The 27106-nt window shown below is 35.3% G+C and overlaps 1 protein-coding gene across 4 annotated transcripts in view; it reads right to left on the reverse strand.

Annotated features, from left to right (window-relative positions):
- Positions 1 to 27106, reverse strand: part of SLCO1B1 (solute carrier organic anion transporter family member 1B1) — a 144650-nt gene that overhangs the window by 67210 nt on the left and 50334 nt on the right. For all 4 annotated transcript variants that reach the window (XM_024347926.3, XM_520785.8, XM_063785879.1 and 1 more), the window contains exons 8-11: positions 11351 to 11593; positions 7885 to 8049; positions 5871 to 6066; positions 2515 to 2680 (exon numbers count right to left, since the gene is read on the reverse strand). In XM_024347926.3, coding sequence (XP_024203694.3) covers positions 2515 to 2680; positions 5871 to 6066; positions 7885 to 8049; positions 11351 to 11593 — 770 coding nt within the window. The remainder of the gene's footprint in view (positions 1 to 2514; positions 2681 to 5870; positions 6067 to 7884; positions 8050 to 11350; positions 11594 to 27106) is intronic.

Consider the following 27106-nt stretch of genomic DNA (forward strand, 5'->3'; position numbering starts at 1 on the left):
TGCAAGGCCACAGTAACCAAACAGCATAGTACTGGTTCAAAAACAGACACCTAGACTAAAGGAACAGAATAGAGAACCCAGAAGCAAAGCCACACACCTAAAACCATCTGATCTTCAATGAAGTTAGCAAAAAGAATGCAATGGGGAAAGTACTCATTATTCAGTAAATGGTGCTGGAATAACTGGCTAACTGTATGCAGAGAAATGAAACTGGACCCCTTCTTTTCATATAAAAAATTTAATCAAAATGTATTACAGACTGAAATGTAAAACCTAAAACTATAAAAACCACTGAAGAAAACCTAGAAAATATTCTGGATATTGGCCTTGGCAAAAAATTTGTGACTAAGTACTCAAAAGCAATTGCAACAAAAAAAATGGACAAGTGGGATATAATTAAACTAATGAGCTTCTGCACAACAAAAGAAATAATCAACAGAGTGAAAAGACAATCTATGGAATGGGAGAAAACCTTTGCAAACCATGCATCTAACACAGGACTAATATCCAGAATCTATAAGAAACTTGAACAATTCAACAAGCAAAAAACAAAAACAATATTAAAAAGTAGACAAAGGACATGAACAGACACTTCTCAAAAGAAGACATACAAGCAGCTAACAAACACATAAAAATGTTTAACGTCACTAATCATCAGAAAAATGCAAATCAAAATCCCAAGGAGATACCATCTCACACCAGTCAGAAGGGCTGACTGGTTCAAAACATTAAAAAAACAGATGCTGGCAAGGCTGCAGAAGAAAGGGAATGCTTATCCTATGTTGGTAGGAATGTAAATTAGTTCAGTCACTGTGTAAAGTAGTTTCGAGATTTCCCAAAGAACTTAAACAGAGCTACCATTCAACTCAGCAATCCCACTACCGGGTATATACCCAAAGGAAAATAAATTCTTCTACCAAAAACACATCTACTTATATACTTATATGGTCATCACAGCTCTATTCACAATAGCAAAGACACGGTCTCAACCTGGGTGCCCGTCAACAGTGAATTAGATAAAGAAATGTGGTACATATAGACAATGGAATACTACATGGCCAAAAGAAGGATGAAATAATGTCCCTTGCAGCAACCTGGATGCAGCTGGAGGTCATTATCTTAAGTGAATTAACATAGGAACAGAAAACCACATGCCACATGTTCTCACGTATAAGTGGAAGCTAATCACTGGATCCACACGAATATAAGGACAGGAAAAATACATATTACAGACTACTAGAGTGGAGAGATAAAAAAACAGCAAGTACTAAAAAGCTACTTATTGGGTATTATGCTCACTACCTGGGGGATGGGAATGATTGTACCCTAAACCTTAGCTTATCACAATATACCCATCTAACACAAATTCGTTTGTATCCCCTTTACCTAAAATAAGAGTTAAATTATTTTTTTTTAAAAACAGCAAAATAAAAATAAACAGCAAAGGAAAAGGAAACAACTGCACAAAAGATTCATTGTTGCCATGACTAAGATGTGGGCTTTTAAGTAGTCTTTGGGCCATATTTGTGCAAGTTTATTAAAGTTGTGGCCTTTCTTCGAAAAGTCCAGGATGCTTTATTCTTTAAAGTTCTACATGCCATTCCTTATTACAATTGGTAGGTAGATCCATGGGCAAGAGTAGATGGAGAATGTTTAAAAATCAAACACAGAAGGGTGTGGCAGAGAGCAATAATTATAGTTGACTGTTTTAGTAATGTTGGTAATAGTAAAAGTTCCTAGGAAAACATTACACAACTTTGTGAGATGTTGAGTGGATTGTAGGTGTGGGAAACACCATAACCCATTCCCAGTGACAGGTAGCTACCCAGGAGATTAGAGAAAAACTGTAGTTCACATGGAAAGAAAGGTTTTGCAGGAAGGAATAAATGACATTTCTATGGGACATATTGACATTAGGTGAGCAGGATACTACATTATCTTGGGTAGAAGTGCCAGCTTTGGAAAAATCAAAATAGAAAATCAAGAATAGGGCAGTCAAGTGAGCATGAAGCCTTGATTAATTTCTTAGAAAGTAAAAAGGGTAGTGATCCCAGAGCTAAACAGATCAGAATCTGTATATAACATTGCATATTGACTGTTGTCTTAGTAAGATAGGAAGTGCTGACAATGGGTTAACTCATTTTCCTGAATTCTGAGGGATAAAGTAATTCCAACTTAATGAAAATTATAGGCTTTAGTCAAATGAAGTGCTTCTTAGATATTCTAAATGCATTCAAATTCTAAAAGGTCATAGTCTTACAATCTCAAAGGAAAAAAGTGGGGTGATCTCCAATTAGAATTCAAGTAACAGAAAAACCTGATTGTGCCCTAAGCAGACTTTTATATAAAACTTTGTTTATACAACATCACACCCATCACAATAACAGATAATACTGGAAACTTTCTCTTTTATCTTTTTAATGGAGTCCTTAGTTACAGAAATATTTGGTAAAAAATTGTTCAATCTAATCTGTGCTTTTGAATAAGGAGAGGAAAGTAAAAACTAATACTCACTATAGGCTTTTTATTGCCACTTGAAGATTTGCAACCTGCTAGACAAGGTGAGATGTAAGTTATTCCATTGTTTCCACAGACTGGTTCCCATTGACTTTCATCACAATTGCAGTCTGAGTTGCAATAAGAAAGTGGTACATCTCTATGAGATGTCACTGGATTATTTCTGGAAATATATGATAGACATATATCAAAAAGAGAGAGAGAGAAGAAAAAGACAAAGAAGGGGAGGAGAAGGAAGAAGTAAAGTGAAAGCAAAGAAAGAGGGAAAAGAAAAAGTAGATAAAGAATTTTTCTTTATATGAAGAAATTTGCTTTGATGATGATGAAATGGCAAAGTTTTTTTTTAATGCTTATTTATTTTACGCTCTCCATCTTTGCCAATACATGACTTGTGACCTAGAAAAAGCAAAATGTAAAAATAAAACAAAGATGTTAAGTAGGACTTAGACAAGAAGTTGTTATAATTCTATGAAGAAACTTCACATTAGATAAGTTACATCTTTTTTCTGAGACTGAGTTTCTCTTCAGTAAGGTGATGACATTAGACTGACATTCCTTTCAGCTCACTGTAAAGTCTTGTGAGTCTACGAATGCTATTTAACTAGGTTGAATTTAAAAATCTCTATTTTAATATGTAAGAAAAAAACAGACATGCTTAAAGCAGAACCTCTACAAGATGAAAAATCAAGAACAACACAATCAGTTGAAAAAGGCTAGAAAAGCTCAGTATATTTTTGAAATAAAACTATAGTATACTTTATACTGATTTCCTTTATGAAATGGTTATAAATTATAAAATATGATTATAACATAGCTAAAATTATAAAAAATATTTTTGTATAATTCATTTCTGCTTAAACATTTAAAAAATTATTTTCTTTCAAATGTTTAATTTGATAATAATTGAGGATTGATGTGTTATCTTTGAATGAGCACATAATTTAAATGAAAAACTAAGATTCATACTTCAGAAACTACATTATCAATAATTTTATTAAAAAGCATATTCTGCTTGAGGAAATACTACTTGGAGTGGTTAAGTAGAATGGTTTATGACTACTATAGTCAGAATGTTTGTGGCCCCCAAATTCATAAATTGAAAACTAATCTCGTATATGAAGACTTTATGAAGTCAGGCCTCTGGAAAGTGATAAGGTCATGAGGATGAGTACTCATGAATGGAATTACTGACCCTTTGCCTGCCCCATCCACCATGCCTGGACACAATGAGAAGGTACCGTTTATAAATTAAGAAATGGGCCCTTCCTAGACACCAAACGTGCCATCACCTTGGTCTTACATGTTCCAGCCTTTAGAATCTTGAAAAATTAATTTCTGTATATTAATAAGCTACCTAGAATTTTGCAGCCTGAATGGACTAAGACAATGACCCAGTCCAGATATTGCAATCAGTCACATCTGTGTTTATATTAATTCTGGCACTTCTTTCTAAAATCAGTTTTGCCATTTGTAAGTCATAGATAATAATGCCAACCTCACAGGGTTTTTATTTTTTTTTTGGAAAAAAAATTGGTTCTCAGAAGTCCTTCACACTCTTATAAAAGATTGAGGGCTTGTTCCAAAGGGATTTTGTTAAATTAAGTTGTACCTCTTGACATGTACTATATTAGAAAGTAATACTAAGAAAATTTTAATACACAAAAGTACATAAGCACACATATTTTAGCAGTCAGATTAATGAATTAATAACATACCTTGGAGCATTAGAAAATATCACTATACTGTCAGGATAGCATGAGAATAAAAAGGCAAATAATGTCTTAGTATTATTATAAAAATAGTTTTGAAGTTGTGCACCCCTTGATAAAGTCTCAGGGATCCTTAGAGATATTCAGAACGCATTCCGAGACCTCTGCAATAATTCATACTTAAAAAAAAACTTATCCCAGTCGCAGGATTTTATGAATGTTGAATCCATTAATTATATTATTTATCATTAGATTATGAGTCCCATGAGGGAACTGATGTATCCTACAAATATCCTTAATATTTACCTTTAAGGAAAGGCTTAATAAAATTTTATTAAATGAAACAAATTCTGTTCAAATCTGCTGCCATCTTTTGTATACTTTGTACAGTGACTAACCTTGTTGTCAAGAAACTGGCCTGTCCTTACAACCAAGAAGGCTTTTGAACTAAGGGTGTGACATAGGATCAGTCTAGAGTCTAAAGACATTGTGTGACTTCAACATGTTACATTTTTTCTGACTCTTCAATAATAAAGGAAAGTATAATACAAGGGTTGGATTGCATCATCTCTAAGGTTCTTTTACCTCTAAAATTCAGTATTCTAGGACAATGTACTTTAATTTACTACAGTAGGTGACGGTGGATAGGAGATACCAATAACAGTTCAGAATTAGCAGTGTGCAGGGAAACAATTTCAGATAACCTTGGCAAGCCTCCAAGAATAGCACAATGTTTAGAGAAGAAAATGTGGGAATATTTGACAAGTTAAAACCAACACCTCCTGGGATCCAGACTTTGAAAGCTCAGCACCAGTAGTAAGCAGCACTAAAGAACATGGTTACTGAATTGTGATCTGAGCATCTCTGCTTGTTGCTTGAATGTGAACCTTCCTAAGCTTAAATTGTTGGCTATATTCAGGAAATTATCAGAAAACTGCATAGGATTCTTGCCCTTGATTTGAGGTGGAGACTGTTGCACTAAAAATACTTTGCTATACATGGTAATCATGGAAAAGTAAAGATTCTTCAATGTCTAATATGCAATTATATATAGAATATTTCTTAATGCTACTTCCAATGTAGATAATATCAGAAAAAAACAATATTAGCTTGCAAAAAAGAAAATTCAGTACAACATTAAAAGTGTTCTTTTGTTAAGATAGTTGTTAAAACATCGATATGAACTGTAGATAAAAGTTGTTTAGTCACTTTTGGCTAATGCCATTTATGTAACTCTTATGATCCATCCAAGATTACAGTGGTGGTTAAGACTAAGAGTTTTGGACTTAAAAAACCCAAATTTGAGTTAGAATCTTAATAATGCTAGCTGTGTAATCCATGTATTTCTCTAAGCCTTACTTTTCCCATTCATAAAATAATGATAAAAGTACCCACTACTAATTGTAAGTACCACATAAATAATAGTTATTATTATTACAACCTATGTTGCTTCTCTTTAGTGGAGGAATAAAAGAATGTGTTTGAGGTCTTAAGAAACAGATATTTTAAAAATTTTAAAATTGAAATTTCTCTTAACTTAAAGAAAGTTTAGTTAAAATTGTTTTCTGCCTTATATTACTTATACAGAGACTCTTAATTTGATGGTTAACATATTATGCAATTGATATAGTGATATATACAAACCCATCATAGGTCATGGTTAGTCCGGCAACTGATTTGTTTTCACAGAGTATGAAAAAATATAATAGGTAAAAGGACAATGACATTACAGCAGTAAAACATGAGAATTTGGCAATTCCAACGGTGTTCAGTTTGAATTTTGTAATGATATATCCTCCTAAAAACATTCCACTTGCAAAAATAGGTACGGTTATGACTCCTAGAAAAAAAAGAAAAAAAGTTGTAATCATATATGAGTTTTCTGATATGTCTTTATAGATGAAACACAATGTATGTCAATCAAATTTATTCAATATTATTGCTTCTTTTTAAAATTTTACTTTAAGTTCTGGGATACATGTGCAGAATGTGCATGTTTGTTACATACATATACATGTGCCATGGTGGTTTGCTGCACCTATCAACCTGTCATCTAGGTTTTAACCCCTGAATGCATTAGGTATTTGTCCTAATGTTCTTCCTCCCCTTGCTCCCCACCCGCCAACAGTCCCCGGTGTGTGATGTTCCCCTCCCTGTGTCCATGTGTTCTCATTGTTCAACTCCCACTTATGAGTGAGAACATGCAGTGTTTGGTTTTCTGTTCCTGTGTTAGTTTGCGGAGAATGATGGTTTCCAGCTTCATCCATGTCCCTGCAAAGGACATAAACTCATTCTTTTTTATGACTGCATAGTATTCCATGGTACATATGTGCCACATTTTCTTTATCCAGTCTATCATTGGTGGTCATTTGGGTTGGTTCTAAGTCTTTGCTATTGTAAATAGTGCTGCAATAAACATATGTGTGCATGTATCTTTATAGTAGAATGCCAATCTTATTACTTTTTTAAAAGAAGAATGACATAGCAGCATGGTGGTACGGGATCTGTGTAATTTGTTCCTGCCAATGTAGACAGTTTGGTTTCCTCAATAGCAAAAGGCAGTGTGGCTGAGGATATTTGTTGGAGCAGATAATTTCTATGAGGCAATCTTGTTTTTCTGGAAATAAACAACAACAAAACACCATCTTTCTGCCTATGGAACTTCATCTAAAGCCTTTTGCCTCTCTCAGATAGAGTTCTAACCCTCAGTAACTCACACTAAATCTGCCCAGAGCTTAACAACATAAAAATTAATATATCTGTGTCATTTATTAAAAAACATACAGAACCTGAATTGACAAATCGCTCTACATGCAGGATTAATAATGTTTAATCCCTCCTATAACTTTTCCATATCTTTGTCTAGTAAGAGTTAACAAAGATGAAGTCTTCTCTAGGAAAAAGCTCAGGCTAGGTTACTGGGAGTCAAAACATTATTTTTAGATTTTAAACTTTTATTTTAAGATCAACAAAGAGATTATCTGGAAGCTTGGTCTCCTGCTTCAGTACATTCATTTTCTTGTTTACTTATGACCTAGTTACATACCACATGATAAGTTGTTTAATTCATCATATATTTATATTGAATTTCTATAATGTGTCTACAATACTAGAATTGTGGGAAGAATAATACAAGGAAAGTTTCCTTAATAAGCACATCTAAATGTGCCATTGAAAATAGATATTGTAGCAAAAAATACTCTGTAAAATATATTTGTTTTGAATTATGCATATTTTGATGTATTTAAATTGATACTCTTTTTGGAACTATTAGTGTCATATTTTTGTAAGTAACTGAGTCTTGATTTCAAAGTCCATAAATTATAGAATTATAATGATTATAATTACAAAAGGATTTGTCTCAGATCTGAGCACTAAATTATAAGATCCAATTATACAGATACTACCTCTAAATTGTCCATTTATTTGCAACATTTTCTTCAGGAACTCATCTAAAACAAGATGCAACTTCAAATGCAGAGCAATAGTGACATCACAAGTTTTATATGTTTAATAACATTTGAGAAAGAATACAAGAAAATTATACTTATCCTGTATTACTAAAATACAAAATCACTTTCACAATAAAATATCACTTGGAATACAGTATTTAGTAGTATTTCACTTATTAAGCACACAAGTAAAAAATATGTCTTACCCAATAAGATGTTAGCCTTAGATGAAGGCTGACCATACTGTTGCTCTACATATTTGAAGACATAAGTAAAAGCACCAATATAGCTGCTTACTTGTAACAACGTCAAAAGCACAAACATAACATACAGGGGATTAGTAAGGATGCTTTTAAAAGACTGGAAAAAACCTATAAAATTGTAAAAATAAAGAAAATATTTGAATGCAACTTAAATATACATTTATATCTAAAATTTGTGAACGTAAGTCATGTAAGATTTAAAATTCTATAAACACATAACGCAAAGAGTGAGAATAGCCTGCAATACCACAGGCTGTTCACAGCTTTTAAATACATTCTTTCAATATTTTCCATACAAATATTAATATTTATTAGTTTAGTTTATTTTACCCTCAAATAGGGTCATACATAAGTACTGTTTTGTAACTTGCTTTCTTCACTTAATATTTGGTTATCCTGGGTACTTTACAATACTATTGCAAACATATTAATTCACTTATTCATTCATTTAACAAATGTTAGGTTTTCAACTGGGTACCAGACAATATGCTAATTGTTCAAAAAACAAAAGTGAAGGCCGGGCACAGTGGCTCACTCCTGTAATCCTAGCACTTTGGGAGGCCGAGGCAGATGGATCACCTGGGGTCAGGAATTCGAGACCAGCCTGGCCAACATGGTGAAACCCCAACTCTACTAAAAATACAAAAATTGGCCAGCACGATGGCACACATCTGTAATCTTAGCTACTTGGGAGGCTGAGGCAGGAGAATTGCTTGAACTAGGGAGGCGAAGGTTGCAGTGAGCTGAGATGGTGACACTGCACTCCAGCCTAGGCAATAGAGCAACAAGACTCCATCTCAAACAAACAAAAAAAACCAAAAACAAACAAACAAAAAGTGAATAAGACATATGATGTTTCTTATTTATTAGTACTTAATGATATAAGTATTATATTAAAAATATAACTATTAAATGGAAATGTAAAGACAGCATAATTCAAAATTCACAGAAATAAGACCATTGAGGTTCAAAATTCTAAAGATTAATTTAGTATGAGGACTCAGACCTCTTGTTTCTCTAGTATACAGCTTTTCTACCATAACAGACTTTCTCAGTAAATTTGGCAATATTATTAACCCTCTGTCTTAAGATACAAGGAAAGCAGCCAGGGGATAATATTGTGTCCCAAGTAGTATTATAATAATAATAATACAACCACCTATCCCTACAAACAGCTGTGGTAACAAACTTCTAACTTCTGTTCATGGTAGAAATTATGTCATTTGGATCTGTGATCACCAGGTCAACTAGCTGTAATAGGAGTTAAAAGTAGAAGGAACTACTTAGAAAAACAGTAGGAAGTATCACAGTTCATCAAGACAGAGCCAGGATATGGTTACTGAGAGATGGATGATATGGCCTTTGAAATATTTTTCTCTATTTAAATCTCTAAAGATTTTCATTAGATATGGTCAGAACTAAGACATCCATTTAATGTCAGCTACGAAACAGTTGCATCTGCTTGAAATAAGGAGTAGAAGGAGTTAGAGAAAAGACACAGAAAAGAAAAAAAGAAGAGATAAGAAAATGTATAGTGGGAATAAACAACATTTAAAATTCTTGGGCAAAAGTGCCACATTTCTCTCCACAGGTCTCCCCAGTCATGAAAAACCGTCCCTGATTTGTAAGTATTATAAGTGAGTTGTGGCCTTTCTTCAACAGAAATGGAGTATATACATTCACACAAGCATTGCATTTTTGAGGATGAGAAATTCAATGTCATCCAGTGTAAACTTCTGTATAGTCATGATCTACTATATATCATTAATAAGTGGATCAATAAACAACTTAAGTGGCATTAAACTAAGTACCTCAGGAAGCAATTTGCTCCACTTTTGAAAAGTTCTCATTGTTTACGCACTGTTTTTGTACTGAACTGAAATCATCTTTTCATTCTAATCAGTTTTAGTTCTATTCAAGAGCATATGGAATAAATTCAATATTTTTTATGACTATATATTCTTATTTTATCCATTCCTAATAGATACATACTTAAGATCCTCTTTATTAGGGTCACACCTACAAAAACTGTTCATAATATAGATTATGTCTACAATTGTCCTATTTTTACAACTTCATTATCCTCTCTGTTCTTTTTGGATCACAGTCAACCCCGCTCCTTATAGGTTTAGACAATCTACTATTTTTTAAAGATTTGATTTGGTACAGTAGAAACATCATATACAAAATGAAAATTATTGGTATAGTACTTTTAGTGTGAACGTTAAATTTTAAAAACATAAATGTTTAACATCTGATTCTTAGGAAAACAAACTTCTACTTGTAGTATATCCCAATTTCCATGGTAATAAATCATGGTAATTCTCTTGCCATGAACAATTTCAACCTACCAATGTAGCTGAAACTTAACAGTCCTCTGCTATGAGCCAATATAAAGGTACCAGAACACCACTGCTCTTGGGTTAGTGTGATAGAAAGGAGAAAATAGCAATAAAGTAACAAGTAAAAGACCTGATGAAAGGAAGAACCTAGGCTACACTGGAGAATTTGTCATCTTACTTTAAAGAAAACTTGAAAAAGATGCTGAGGGTTTAGGTGTTGCATTGCTTTGGCTATTTCACCATTTCTCCCTAATCTGAAAACTGCTGTCAACACCTCACTGATTCACACATCTTGCTCTGGCTACTGCCAAGTCATTCTCTTTGTTTATTGACTCCCAATTGTTCTCCATTAGTCCCAGGGTTTATATTCAAAAGAGGAGGCACTGTCAAATGCTGATGCATCCTAATTTACATTACTTACTCTAATTATCTTAACTACCACCTTTGCTTCCACTTTATTTTGAATATTTAGATAAGATAGATAGATAGATAATTACCAAAAGAAATATTACTCTAATTACGTAGGGAGAAACTTCTCCCGACTTCCTTCTCCTTAATCCATCTCTACACCTGAGAATAGTTAAGTTTAATTTCACCATAATACTTAAGGCACTATATTGCTATTGTCTATATATTTCTCAGTATCACCCACTAGGTTCTTGAAAAATAGAGGTAATGTTTTATTACCAGGGCATAGTACAGTTCCTGGTACTACTTGTTGAATAAATGAAGGAATGAAATATTATAATTCTTTGAACTCTCCCAGTTTAGACCATATAATACTAAAATTAATATTTACTATTTGGCTCATAAAAAATGGATGTTTGTAAACTTTCGTTGGTTTCTCCCTGCTAAAAAGTACAAACCTAATTCTCTTCCACTTGTTATGTGCTCAAGACATATATGTTAACTTTAATAGGAGTTTTAGAAAAATAATTTATCTAAATTTAGTGCAAAAGAAAGCCAACTCCAGATGAGTTGGGTATGCTTTATTATTTTGGAATACTCAGTCTTCCTTTTCATTGAGATTAACAACTCCAAATTGACAATGAATGTTAAATACTTACCAGTCACATTTTTGGTAATATTTTTTCCTTGATTGGTCAAATTAGCTGTTTGATCCTTTTCATCATTTGTTTCCAGCACATGCAAAGATAGTGAAGCTTTTCTTTCTTTTTGTGGTTTATTTGGAGTTTGGGGCAAGAAAAAGAATGGTATGGAAGAAATAATGGAGAATAGTCCAGACACAAGGAAATTAAGCCACCAAGCTCCAACCCATCGAGAATCAGTAGGACTTATCCTGACAGTGCCTAGAATAAATAATTAAAGAAGCCAGTCAAAAATCATTTTGAAATACAATAGGTTCAGGGAAATAATGGTATGAAGAAAGTAAACTACATTTCCTCAATTCCAAGACACGATTTTTTTCTTTTAATTTTTTGTCATCTCTGAGACTAGGATCAGTCTAACATTTGATGACATAATGCAACAGATACTGTCTAGGAATCAGTCATGATATTGTTGTCATTGCCTGAGCTTGTGTGCACTTGATGGCTTTTCTGATTACATGACTGGACAGTTTCTATCACTGGACATTTAAGCTTGCAGACCGTTTAATAACTACCTGTGGAAGAACTATGACGTCTCATTGTTGTCTGAAAATGTCTATTGGCACAAGCTAATAAAATCAAGAAAGGATCAGCAATGAAATTTTAGCAGTTTGCAAGAAATCAACTGAGTCAATAAAGGGGCTTCCCACCGTGCCTGAAATAAGCATTTCCAACTCTCCTGACAGCACAGAGGATAAGAAAATACAGTGAAAATATGAGTTTAAAAGTAACCCTGAAGAGTTAGACTCTAAATGTTAAGGATAATTTAACCATTTTATTTCAGTCATATTTTTCTTTAAATCATGAATAAGAGTATTATGTAAATGCTATATCTCAAGCGTAAATGCACTCTTTTAACAGGTATAAAATAAACAATCTAAGTAATAAAAAAGCCAATATGAGTTATCAGCAAGATAGCCTAATAGGAAGGACTGGACCCTTTTTTCTTTCAACAATATTTTATTCAACAATTATACAGCGATCAATTCCATTAGTGGAAAATCCAGAAGCTAGTTGACAGGCCATTGTACCCCAGGAAAGTGCAATATTAGCTACATTGACACTTTTAAGAAAATTGGAGACACCTCTTTGCTGTTCCTCTCCTCATTATAATACCATGCATTCAAGAGGAACTAGAAATTTGCAAGTGCCTATGAACACTTGCAATAGCTCTATTCCCTGGCTCAACATAGACTGAATGTAAGAAAACTGCATCTCCAGCTTATTCCTGTGGAGAGACAGAGTGAGACTGCGCATCCAAAATTGTAACTTTTCAGGTACTACCCTTGCGACTGTCTTCTATATCACCTATCTTGAAGTGTTGACAGGACTCAGCATATACCAGACCTTTGGAGGCTACGGAAAACAAAGAAGGCAGCTTGAACTAGTATGTAAGCATTCCCATAGCTCCTGGCCCATAGCTTAGGGCAGAATGACCAAGTTAAAAAAAATTAGAAACAAAAACTTAACTCCAGCTTCTCTATGCGGAGGGAAATATTTCGACCACAAACCTAACATTTCATCTTTTCTGTGTCCAACTCCAGCAGCTGGTCATTGTCTTGCCTATCTTGGGGCTAGGCATATGCTTGCTTCCAATGGGCTACAAAGAGCACAAAAATGGGGGCTTAAATTAGCACATGAGCACTTGCTACAGCTCCTCCCTGCTCCCAGATCTATGCAGAGTGAGGAGGTAAAAAAGAAAAGAAAAACAAACAAACAAACAAACAAAAAACAAAGAAAACACCTCAGTTTTCAAATTCTCCTTGGGAAGGAAAAAATTGGATAGCATGTGAAATATTCAAAATTTTCTGGGAGTTGACCAAGTGACGGGCTTCTCTGTCCATTGTCTAAAAGTGCTCATGAGACCCTACATACTCTAGATTCTGAAAGTTCCTAACAAAAAGATAGCAGTTTAAAAAAGAATCAAAATTTGAGAGGCCCACAGACGCTCTGCTGGGGTTGAATGAAGAAAGTTTTCTCCTATACAATACCAGTCCATGAAGACTTGGAGGCTGATATGGTTTGGGTATTTGTCTTGTTCAAATCTCATGCTGAAATGTAATATCCAATGTTGGAGGTAGGGCCTGGTGGGAGGTGTTTGGGTCATGGGGGTTGATCCTTCATTGCTTGGTGCTGTCCTTGCAATAGTGTATGAGTTCTCAGGAGAAGATCTGATTGCTTAAAAAGTGTGTGGCACCTTGCCTCCCCCTTGCTCTTTCTCTCAACATGTGATGTGCCTGCTCCTGCTTTAACTTCTGCCAGGAGTAAAAGCTCCTTGAGGTCTCCTCAGAATCTGAGATAATGCCAGTGCCATGCCTGTACAGCTTGCAGAATCAGGAGCCAATTAAACCTCTTTACTTGATAAATTAGCCAGTCTCATGCATTCCTGTGTAAGAATGCCAGAATGGCCTAACACAGAAAATTGTTACCAAGAAGTGGGACATTGCTATAAGGATACCTGAAAATGTGGACTTGACTTTGGAACTAGGTAATGAGCAGAGCTTACAAGAGCTTGGAGGACTCAGAAGAAGATAAGAAAATGAAGGAAAGTTTGAAACTTCTTGGAAACTGATAAATGATTATGACCAAAATGCAGATCGTGACATGGACAATGAAGTTCATGCTGAAAAGCTCTCAAATGGAAATGACAGTTATTGGGAGCTAGAGCAAAAGTCACTTTTGTTATGCCTTAGCAAAACAAAACAACCCCCCCAAAAAAACAAAATTAATAATAATAATAATAAATAATTAAAATAATAAAAACAGAAGCCAGGAAGTGTGGCTCTAAAATCACTAGTCTCACCTCTGTTATGAGGCTATAGAAAATAAAATAGGCCAGGCGCGGTGGCTCACGCCTGTAATCCCAGCACTTTGGGAGGCTGAGACGGGTGGATCATCTGAGGTCGGGAGTTTGAGACCAGCCTGACCAACATGGAGAAACCCCGTCTCCACTAATAAAGTACAAAATAAGCCAGGCATGGTGTCGGGCAAAGTACTTGGCTGCATTGTGTTCATACCCTAGGGGATCTGTGGAAGTCTGAAATAAAGGGTGATGACTTGGCCGGGCACAGTGGCTCACGCCTGTAATCCCAGCACTTTGGGAGGCCAAGTTGGGTGGATCACAAGGTCAGGAGATTGAGACCAACCTGGCCAACCACGTGAAACCCCATCTCTACTAAAAATACAAAAAAATTAGCCAGGCATCGTGGTGGGCACCTGTAGTCCCAGCTACTTGGGAGGCAGGGACAGGAGAATGGTGTGAACCTGGGAGGTGGAGCTTGTAGTAAGCCGAGATCGCACCACTGCACTCCAGCCTGGGCCACAGAGTGAGACTCTGTCTCCAAAATAAAAAAAAAGAGCAATGACTTAGAACATCTGATGGAAGACATTTCTAAGCAGTAAAGCATTAAGGATATAGGTTGGCTGCTTCTAACATGCAGTGCTCAGATATGAGAGCAAAGAAATGACCTAAAGTTGAAAGTTATATTTAAAGGGGAAGCAGAGCATAAAAGTTTGGAAAATTTGCAACCTAACTATTTGTCAAAGAAAGAAAAAGAGTTTAAGTAAAAAACTGTCTCAAGTTGCAAAAAGGACATTATAAAATGATTTTTTAAGTTAATTCACCAAGAATATACAACCCAATATATTCACCCAATCTCAAAGACCCAAAAGCTATAAAGCAAACATGGACAGAACTGAAAAGAGAAATATAGAGAAATACAATAAAATCATCTCTTGGTATCTGTGAACAATGGTTCTAGGACTCCCTATGGATACCAAAATCCAAGGATGCTCCAGTCTCTTATATAAAATAGTGTATTACAGTTAGCCCTCCAAAGTAGGCTGACTTCATAATATCTCACTTTCAATTATAAATAGAATGACTAGTGAGAAAATCAATGAGGAAACAGAGGACTTCAACAACATTATAGACCAATTGAACGTAACAGACACATAGAGAATACTTCACTCAATAAAAACAGAATGTATATTCTTTTCAAATAGAAATGGAATATTTTCTAAGATAGACCACATGTTACATCATGCAACAGGTCTTGATAAATTTAAAATTAAAATCATACCAATTATCTTTTCTAACTACAATGGAATAAAACTGGAAATTAGTATCAAAAAGAAAAGTAGAAAATTTTAAAAATATGGATACTAACAAACTTTTCAATAATTAAATTGTCAAAGAAATCAAAAGGGAAATTAGAAAATATTTAGATACGAAGAGAATCAAAAACAAAACATTCTAAAATGTGAAATGCAGCAAGAACAGTAGTAAGAGGAAGTGTTCAGTAAAAAATATCTACATTTGTAGGGTAAATTTCATTTCCATATCCAAAAAACATAGGTTATTTCTCTAATTTATGGTCACTAGTAGCATCTGGCATTGTTTGCTCTCAGTACACACTGATAAATATCACATAATTATGCTAGTAAAAAGTAAGGAATTATCTTAAACTAACAACCTATTTTACACCTCACAAAATTATAAAAAGAAAAACAAACTAAGGCCAAAGTTAGCAGGAGAAAAAAAGATTAGAGAAGAAATAAATACAATAAAGAATATGGAAAAAAAAACATTAGAAAAAATATCAACACAACTAAGTGTTGATCTTTTTGAAAGAGAGGCAAAATTGACAAACTTTAAACTAGACTAAGCAAAAGAGAAAAGACTCAAACAAACAAAATAAGAGCTGAATGTAGAGACATTTAATTGATGCTAGAAAAATAAAACAATCATAAGAGATTACTATGAGAAATTATACATCAAAAATTAGATAAGAAAGAAAAAATAAATTCCTGGAGACATAAAACACAGAAAATATAGAAAATATAAAGAGATTTACAACCAGTAAAAATATTGAATTAATAATCAAATACTTCTCAACAAAAAACTTAGGACCAGATGGCTTTACTGGTGCGTGTTACTAAATAGCTAAAGAAAATATTAATGGCAATCCATTCCAATCTCTTGCCAAAAATTGAAGAGAAGAGAACATCTTCAAACTAATTTTATAAGGCCAGCATTATTCTGATACCAAAGCCAGACAAAGACACCAAAAGGAAGAAAACTACAAACCAATATATCTGATGAAGACAGAGGAGAAAATCCTCAAACAATACTAGTAAACCAAATTTAATAGCATATAAAAAGGATACTACACTATATTCAAGGGGGATTTATACCTGAAATGCTAAGTTTAACAAATATCACCAAGCATAATGTAACACATTAACAAAAAAAGGACAAAATCTACATGATCAAATATGCAGATGTTAAACAGCATTTGATAAAATCCAACAATGTTTTGTGATAAAAACTTTCAACAAGCTAGGAATAGATAAAAATTGCCTCAACAAAATGAAGTGCATATTTAAAAAGCTCACAGCTAGCATTAAATTCAAGAGTGAAAAACTGAAAGCTTGCAGGAACAAAGGAAGAATGGCCATTCTCATCACTTCTATTCAACACAGTCCTGCCATTTTATGCCAGAGCAATTAACCAAGAAAAAGAAATAAAAGACATTCAAACTTGAAAGAAAGAAGTAAAATTGCCTCTACTTGCAGATGGCATGATTTTGTATATAGAAAACCCTAAAGATGACACATGCACACACACACACACCTGTTAGAATTGAATAAACACATTCTGTAAAGTTGCAGGATACAAAATAATTATAAGATATTACTTATATTTCTATGAATTAACCAAGTACTATTTGAAAAGACATTAGGAAAGCAATTCCATTTACACTAAAATCATAAAGAATAAAACACAAAAATAAATTTAAGAAGGTGAAAGACTTGTGCATGAAATACTTCAAGACACTGAGGAAATAAAGAAGCCATAAATAATTAGAAAGACATTCTGTGTTAATTAATTGAAGGACTTATTAATAGTAAATGTCCATACTACCCAAATATATGTAAAGATTCAATACAATACCTATCAAAAGCCCAATAGTATTTTTACAAAAATATAACAAACAATCCTAAAATACATATGGAACCAAGAAGGACATCAAATAGCCAAAAAAGCATTGAGAAAGAATAAAGCTGCCTCATATTTCCTAATTACAAAATGTATTTTAAAGCTATAGTAATTAATATAATATGGTACCAGCATAAAGACAGAAATATAGACCAATGGAACAGAACAGAGACAATAAATGGGGTAAAAAAGAAATATGCAGAATAAAATAAAATATTATAAATCATTTATATATGAAAAGGGGTTAATTCCTAAAGCACACGAGGAAATCCTACAACTCAATAGCAAAAAAATAATAACGATTAAAAATTTTGCAGGAACTTGGATGGAACTGGAGGACATTATTCTAAGTGAAGTAACTCAGGAATGGAAAACCAAATACTGTATGTTCTCACTTATCATTGGGAGCTAAGCCATGAAGATACAAAGACATACAGATTGATGTGGTGGATTTAGGAGGCTCAGAAGGGGAAAGATGGAAGGGGACTGAGGGATAAAAAAACTACATATTGGGTACAATGTACATTACTCAGGTATGTAAAATATCAAAATTTATCATTATAGAATTCACCCATGTAACGAAAAACAACATCTACCCCAAAAGCTATTGAAATAAAAATTAATTAGTTATTAGTGAGTAGAATGGTGGCTACCAGAAGCCAGGTGGTTGGGATAACAGTGGAGTTGAGGATGCCTGGTCCACCCTGGTAGACCCTGGCCTGTCTAAAAGGAGTACTCAGACACAGGTATGCGGTGAAAGAGTGGCTAGGGGACTGCCAAAGAGTGAGTAGCAGTCCCAACAAGCTGGAGCTGCTCACTTTTATTTAGTACAGACATAATGCCGAAAGCCTGGAGCCAACACAATCTGTGTGTAATTAACATTATTGTTCCCCCTTACTGGGAACAGTCACGTGTACGGATGGTCAAAGGTCAGTTTCTGGACAACATGGGTAGACAAGCCTATTTAGATAAATTCCCCTATACTTCCTTATACCTATTTCTTGCGCTCTGCCTCAGGGTAAGAGAACAGCTATCTTCAGCTTAGTCTCCCCTGAAGTTTTGCAGAGCCTTCTGACCTTTCTAAAGGCCTGCTTCCTTCCCTATAGCTTCTTCCACCACTCTGACTGATCTCCCACATGAGGAGATACTGGTCAAAGCATACATAATTACAATTAGGAGGAAAAAATTGCAGAGATTTATTATGCAGCAGGGTGACTATTCTTAACCACAATATGTTGTATTTTTGAAATATGCTGAGAGAGTAGATGTTAAGTGTTTCCACTACAAAAGTAACTATGTAAGATAATGCATTTGTTAATTAGCTAAATTTAACTATTCCACTTATATATGTATTTCAAAACATTAGAGTGTACAAGATAAAAATACAATTTTATATATGTCAGTCGGTGGCTGATAACCTGTAATCCCAGCACTTTGGGAGGCCAAGACAAATTGGATCACCTGAGGTCAGGAGTTTGAGACCAGCCAGGCCAACATGGTGAAATCCCATCTCTACTAAAAATACAAAAATTAGCCAGGTGTGGTGGAGGCACCTGTAATCCCAGATACTCTGGAGGCTGAGGCTGGATAATCACTGGAACCTGGGAGGCAGAGATTGCAGTGAGCTGAGATCACACAACTGCACTCCAGCCTGGGTGACAGAGTGAGACTGACTCAAAAAAAAAATTAATTTGAAAAAACAATTAGGCTACATACCTGAATAGAAATTTCTCCAAAGAAGACACACAAATGAACAACAGGTCAATAAAAAGATTTTCAACATCGCATATCAGGGAAATGCAAATCAAAAGCACAACTCCACTCTTCTCCTACACCTTACACCTGTAGAATGGCTATCATTTAAGAAAGAAAGTGTTTGCAAGAATGTGGAGATATGTGAACACGGTACACTGCTGGTAGAATACAAAAAGGTACAGCCAGTATAAAAGGTATTATAAAGATTCCTCAAAAATTAAATACAGAACTCTCATATGACCCAGCAATCCCACTTCTGGGTACATATATAAAAGAATTGAAATCATTATCTTGAAGAGACCATTTGCATTTGCACGTTAATTGCAGCACTATTCATAATAGCTAGCTGTAAAAACAACCTCATGTCTGCTGAGGGATAAATGGATAAAGAAAATATTGTATAGACATACAATGGAATATTATTCAGTCTTTAAAAAGAAGGATATTCTGCAATATGTGATAACTTGGATGAACTTTGAGGACATTAGGCAAAATGAACCAGTTACAGAAGAACATATACTACATGATTACATTCATGTGAGGAACATAAAACAGTAACACTCACAGAAGCAAAGAGTAGAATGGTTATTGCCAGTGATTAAGGGGAAGGGGAAGCAGGGAGTTGTTAGTCAATGGGTATAAAGTTTCAGTTATGCAGTTCTGCAGTCTCTACAGGAAGGAGAGAGGGGGGAGGTATTACACACTTTCGAGCAAATAAATCTTATGAGAATTCACTCAGTATCATGAGATCAACATCAAGGGGGATGGTGTTAAACTATTCATGAGAAACTACCTTTATCACCCAATCACCTCCCACCAGGACCCACCTCCGTCACTGGGGATTACAATTCTACATGACTTTGGCGGGAACACAGATCCAAATCATACCAGCTACTGTTGATCAGAATCCTTACCAATAACATAAACAGTTGAGTAACACATGTTTTGTATGTTATATGTATTATATATAGTATTCTTAATATAAAGTAAGCTAGAGAAAAAATGTTATAAAGAAAATCACAGGGAAGATAAAACATATTTACTATTAAGTTGAAGTGGAACATCATAAGATCTTTCTCATCTCTTCACATTGAGTAGGCTGAGGAGGAGAAGGAATGGGAGGCACTGGTCTTGCTTTCACTAGGGTAGAAGAGGTGGAAGAGGTGGAGGAGGTAGAGGGAAGGCAAAAGAGGCAAGTACATTCAGTAACTATTTCATAAATACACCATAATTTCTATTTGACTTTGTGGTTTTGTCATTTCTCTAAAAATTTTTCTAAATGGAACTAATCCTTCTTCCAACACATGCTTTAGTTTCAGTGCCCACATTAGACAAGAGTTCCTGTTATAAAAGAAGCCAAAAACAGTCTTGAATTATCAGAATCCTTCTGCTAGATTGCCTAATAACAATTTGTTTCTGGCACTGCTGCTTCTATGTCTCCTTCCCCATCATCTGACGCTAGTTCGCAGGCACTCATCTCCATCAGGTCATCTTCTGTTAACTTCCCTGATGAGGTATGAATTAGCTCTTGAATTTCTCCAATACCGATATCTTGAAATTCTTTACTCCTCACTTTTTCTTCCATATCCATAATCTCTTTCATAATTTTCTTGATTGGCCATGTTGTTAATCCTATGAATTTATGCACAACATCTGAACAAAATTTTCTCTGGTAGAAATGTATTGTTTTGCACTTAATGACTTTCACTTTTTTTTTTCCCTATAACAATAGCATCTTAAATGGTGTAATTCTTCTAGTCTTTTATGATGTTCTGCCTATCAGGATTTTCTTTGATAGCACTGATAATCCTTTCGTTAGAGTATCATCTGTAATGATCCTTTAAAGTTTCTTATGACTCCATGATCTAGAGGCTGAATTAGAGATGTTGTGGTGGAAGAAATAGATCACTACAATGCCTTTGGTGTTGAACTTATGGGCTTCTAGGTGACCAGGGGCATCGACTGATATGAAAAGAACTGTAAAGGCAGTCCCTTACTGTCAAGCTACTTCCTGTCTTCAGGAACAAGGCATTGATGGAAACAATTCTGAAAAAGGGTACTAATTGTTCAGACCTTCCTTTTGTATGACTGGAAGACTAGCAGTTGATTTTTATCTTTTGCCTTCAAGGTTTGGGACTTATCAACTTTGTAGATACTAGCAGTTTTGATAATAAGCCTGACCTTATTTGCACAGAATAGTAGACTTACCTCATCCCTTCCTGCCTTAAATCCTGGTGCTCACTTCTCTTCTTTATTAATAAACGTCCTTTGTGGCTTTCTTTTCCCCAGGATAGGACACTTTCATCTGCATTAAAAACCTGCTCATGCAGATATGCTTTCTCAATGATTTTCTTAGTGGAATCTGAAAACTTGTTCACTTTCTCTCATTTGGCAGAAGCTGCTGCTTCTGTTATTTTGAAAATTTTTAAACCCAAATCATTTTCTAAAATTATCAAACCATCCTTTGCTTGCATTAGTTTCTCCAGCTTTAGATCCCTCACCTTCCTTTGCTTTAAATGGTCATCTAATAACTTCACTTTTTCTCAAATCACATTAAAGTCTGTGGTTATGCCTTTCTTATAAAAGTTTGCAGCCATATAACAATTTCATTTTCAATATGAGATAAGATGGTATATTACTAAAAGTGCAAGATTTTGTGCCTGCTGGCATAGACTCAGCAATGCCATCATGAATTTCCTTTTTTTCTCCCTTTTTTTGTTTTTTACAATGATCTTTATGCTGGATTCATTTGTATTGAAACAATGGGCAGCTGAAGACCTCAATCTGCATTATATATCAAGCAATACAACTTTTTCTTGTAATGTCGTGACTTTTCTCAGTTTCTTAGAAGCAGTTTCAGCATCACTAGTGGCAATTCATATGGCTCCAACGGTGTTATTCAAAGTTGACAGTATTGCACTAAACAGTATAAAAACGCACAAGAATCACAAACAATCAGATTTTGCTGCAATCCGCAATTTACTGGAGAGAGGAACTGTTCATGTGGAGATAATTAGTGTCACATGGTGTTTTAAGCAGGTGCTTTCAACACAACCTTATTACTACAATTACAGGAGGTACTATGAAATTATTACAGCAGTAACGTATATATTACAGTCAATTTTATAAAGTTATGCTTTAATAGTACATCTTCACATTTGTTTTCACTTCTCTTGACTGTAGATGACATAATATGAGGTATATATGTGTTTCTGTGCTTAAATTTGAAGTTTAACTTTAAAAAAGCGAACTTTTATGTTAGAATAAAATTAGAATTAGTAGAATTTGGCTGAGAATCCATCTGGTCCAGGGCTTTTTTTTTGGTCAGTAGGTTTTTTATTACTAATTCAATTTGATAACTTGTTATCGATCTGTTCAGGTTTTCACTTTTTTTCTGGTTTAATCTTTGGAGGTTGTTTCCAAGAATGACTCTATTTCCTCTAGATTTTCTAATTTGTGTGCAGAGGGGCATTTGTAATGCATTTCTATGGGAGTTGTAATGTGATCTTTGTCATTTCCGATTGTGCTTAATTGGGTCTCCTTTTTTTCTTTGTTAATCTAGTTAACAGTCTATTAATCTTTTTATATTCTTTCGAATAACAAACTCTTGGTTTTATTTATCTTTTGTATACATTTTGCATCACAATTTCATTCTGATTTTCGTTATTTATTTTCAGTTTGCTTTGGGGTTGTCCTTTTTTTTCTAGTTAGTGTAAGTGCAATGTTAAATTGTTAATTTGAAATCTCTCTGCCTTCTTGATGAAGGCCTTTAGCATTGTAAACTTCCTCTTAACACTGCTTTAGATAGATCCCAAAGATTTTAGTGAGGTGTGTCTCTATTTTATTTAATGTCAAAAACGGTTTTACTTTCATTCTTAAACCAAGAATTAGTCAGGAAAAGTTGTTGAATTACCATGCTTTTGGGTGGTTTTAAGAAATCTTTTTGGTATTGATTTCTATTTTTATTGCACTTTTGTTCAAGAATGTACTCAAAATCTTTTAATTTTTTGAATGTATTGAGACTTTATGACTGAGCATGTGATTGATTTTAGAATACAATCCATATGCAGATGAGAAGAAAGCATATTCTGTTAGTGCTGGGTGGAGTATTCTGTAGGATGTTTTTGGATCCAGTTGGTTGAGAGTTGAGTTTAAGTCCAAAATTTACATTTTAATTTTCTGCTTCGATACCTGTCTAACACTGTCAGTGAGTTGTTGAAGTCTTCCACTATTATGGTGTGGCTGTCTGTTTTTAGTTTCCTTAGGTCTCTAAGAATCTTTTTTGTAAATCTGGGTCCTCCACTTTTGACTGCATATATATTTAGAATAGTTAAGTCTTCTCGTTAAATTGAACACTTTATCCTTATGTAATACCCTTCTTTGTCCCTCTTGATGGTTTTTGGTTTAATGTCTGTTTTATCTGATATAAGAATAGTGATTACTGCCCTGTTTTGTTTTCTGTTTGCATGGATAGATCTCTTTCCGTTCCTTTACTTTGATCCTGTGGGTATTGTACATGTAAGATGTGTCTTTTAAAGACAACAGAAGGCTAAGTTTTGTCTACTTATGAAGCTTGTCACTCAGTGTCTTTTACTTGGGGCATTTAGCCTGTTTACATTCAGGGTTATTATTGATACGTGAGATTTTGATCATGGCATCATGTTGTTAGCTGGTTGTTTCATAGACTTGGTTGTATAGTTGCTTTATGTGTCTGGGCTACCTATTTAAGTGAGTATTTGTTGTGGCAAGTATTAATCTTTTGTTTCCATGTTTAGCACTCTTCTAGAGACCTGTTATAAGGCTGGTTTAGTGATAAGAAATTTCCTCAATGTTTGCTTGTATGAGAAGGAGTTTAGTTCTCTTTCACTTACAAAATTAATTTGGTGGGATATGAAATTGTTGGTTGAAATTTCTTTTCTTTAAGGGTGCTGAAAATAGGTCCCCAATCTCTTCTGGCTTGTATGGTTTTTGCTCAAAGGCGTTCTGCAAGATTGATGGGGTTCCCCTTGACAGTGACTTGATCCATCTCTCTAGTTGCCCCCCCAAAAAATCTTAAAATATTTATTTCTTTCATGTGGACTTTGGGGAATCTAATGAGTAGATGCCTTGGGGATTGTCATCTTTATAGCATCTCAAAGGGGTTCTCTGTAATTTATGAATTTGCATATCAATCTCTCTAGCAAGTTTGAGGATATTTTCATGGACTATATCTGCAAATACGTTTTACAAGTTGTTTACTCTCTTTTTCTCTCTCAGGAATTCCAATGAATCATAGGCTTGGTTTCTTTACAGAAGGAAACCAAATTCCTAGAAGTTTTCTTCATTTTTATGTTTTTTTTTTCCTTTCTTTCTTTTTGTCTGATGGAGTTGATTATAAAAACTGTTTTTTAAGCTCTGAGATTCTTTTCTCTCTTTGGTATGTTCTGTTGCTAAAGGTCTGGATGTATTATCAAATCCATGTAGTATTTTTTTTAATTCCAGAAGTAGTGTTTTTTTAATGGCTATTATGTCTTTCAGCTTTTGGATCATTCTACTGGAATTATTGAATTCCTTAAATTGTGTTTCAGCACTTTCCTGAATCTCAATGAGCTTTCTTGCCATCCAGATTCCGAATTGCCTGTCTGTCATTTTAGACATTCCAATGTGGTTAAGAACCATCGCTGGAGAGCTCAAATTCACCCATTTGAAGGTTAAGGTACATTCTTACTTTTTGAACTGCCAGATTTCTTGTTGATTCTTTTTCATCTTGAAGGACTGGTGTTCCTTTAACTGTGGTATAAGTTGAGTATGGTCAGTTGCTTTAATTTCTGGGATAAGACTCTGCACAATATTTTTATTTATAGCTATATTCTTGCTCTCAGTTTCATATGCAATGTATACTGACAAACTATTTTTGAAGTCAGGCACAGTGGCTCAAGCCTGTAATTCCAGCACTTTGCCAGGCTAAGGTGGGAGGATCACTTGAGGCCAGAAGTTTGAGATCAGCCTGGGCAACATGGAAAACCCTGTCTTTACAGAAAATAACACATATTAGCCAAGTGTAGTGGTGTGTGCCTGTAGTCCCAGCTACTCAGAAGGCTGAGGTGGGAGAATGGCTTGAGCCTAGGAGCTTGAGGCTGCAGTGAGCTACGATTGCTTCTCTGCGCTCTAGCCTGGGTAACAGAGTGAGATACAGTCTCAAATATATAGATAGATGTTTTAAATTGAGCTGTGATCCAGTAAATGGTGCTTAAGAGTAATGGCTGGCAGATAAGCTGTCACTCAGGGACATAACTCTTTTGTTTTTCAGTGTGTTTACAACAGTGCTTGTGGCAGCGGGCAAGAGAGATGACCCCCTTAACAGGCCCGTGCCTGGGCCTTAGGGGACACCCCCTCAACCTCCCGCTCTGGTCACTGGTGCCACACTTGCATTTCTTTTGTTAGGAAACTGTTCTGAGCCATGGAGCTCCCTTAGGCAGAGGCAGCAGCTGGCAGACAGGACACAGCCTTCCTGGACTGGGCCTATGAAATGAGGCATGTCTCATTCTGCACTGGCCCATGAACCCGTGCATCTCACCCCTCTCAGTGTTCTGAGATTGAGAATTCTTCCTCTGCTTGAGTGCTGGGCACCAATCTCAGCTCACACTCCCAAGCTATGCACTGCAGCCCTGGGGTTTTGGGACTAGCCTGTGTCTCCACTGTCTGGCCCCTCTGGTTCAGGCAGTAGCTACACTGGGGGATCTGAAGTGCTCCAAGGATACTGAGGAAGTACTCAGGTGGGGGTCCTTGAAAAAACCCTCAGGCTGAGCAGTGGAGGCTGTGCTGTGCACATATTCTTGCAGGTGTGGCCAGGCAGGAGTACTGGGAGGGACTGGCGGGCAGAAGGGCCTACAGTACAGATGTGTCCCAGCTCACAGGAAAGTTGGCCCCGCTGTCTCTTCGCTCAGCAGTCAGGTGAGTTGAGAGCTACTTGGTGGAAGAAAGAGAGCCTTGGATGTTGGGCGCCTATGGCTGCGTTCTGCTGCAGCTACCCAACATGTAAAACCCCCTGGGTTCAAGGCTGGCTGTAGTTCTATTTCTGCCTACTCTCTGGGCAGATGCCCCTGCCTGTTCCAATGTCTCTGGGGGTCGTGGGTTCTCTTGTAGGTAGGATCCCAGATGTCGACAGTGAGAGTAGGCTGTCCCACTGCCACTTTACTCACCCCTTAGCTAGGAGCCACTCAGGGCTGGAAACTGTCTCTGGTGTTCAACAACCCTGCACTGGGTTTCCAGCTTTCTCTCTCTTCAGCCTCGGTGTCTGTGTCACCTCTCTGTTGACTTTCAGTGTTTTCTCTCAAAAGATATGCTCGAAGTATGTTAGTTTATTCAATATTTTGGGCTTCCTCAGTGGAAGTGGTGCTTCCTGAGTGTGTCTAGTTGGCCATCTTGTACCCTCTAATAAGTTTAATTTCTTATAATAGATTTGTGTATATTTTATGGTAGTAAATGATAAAATAGTTGAGTATCTAAACATACTTTATGCACTCATGATATACCTTTTTCTTAGGGTTTCCTTTACTTCTACACTATGCAATTCATCTATAAATTTTCTCAAATTTTCACAAATCTCCCCAAATTTTTTCAATATATTTATTGAAAAAAGTCTGTGCGTAAGTGGACGAGCATAATCTAAACCTATTGTTCATGGGTCCACTGTATGTTTCAAAACCTGTTAAGAAGGTAGATGTCATTTTAATTGTTCTTACCACAATAAAAGAAAAATAATAAGAAATAAAAAAGCATATGCATACAGAAACACACACCACAGAAGTTTGTGGCACGATTAAATGGTGCCATTACTCTAATCTATAAGAAAACTCACTAATATAAGATAACATTGACTTGATTACAAACTACCTAGAAATAATTATTTTCAAGTATGCACAGATCTGGGTTTAAATTTGATTTATATGATCATACCGTGTCATAATCAACAACTC

The sequence above is a fragment of the Pan troglodytes genome, chromosome 10 (genome assembly GCF_028858775.2).
Source record: "Pan troglodytes isolate AG18354 chromosome 10, NHGRI_mPanTro3-v2.0_pri, whole genome shotgun sequence".
Taxonomy (NCBI): Eukaryota; Metazoa; Chordata; class Mammalia; order Primates; family Hominidae; genus Pan; species Pan troglodytes.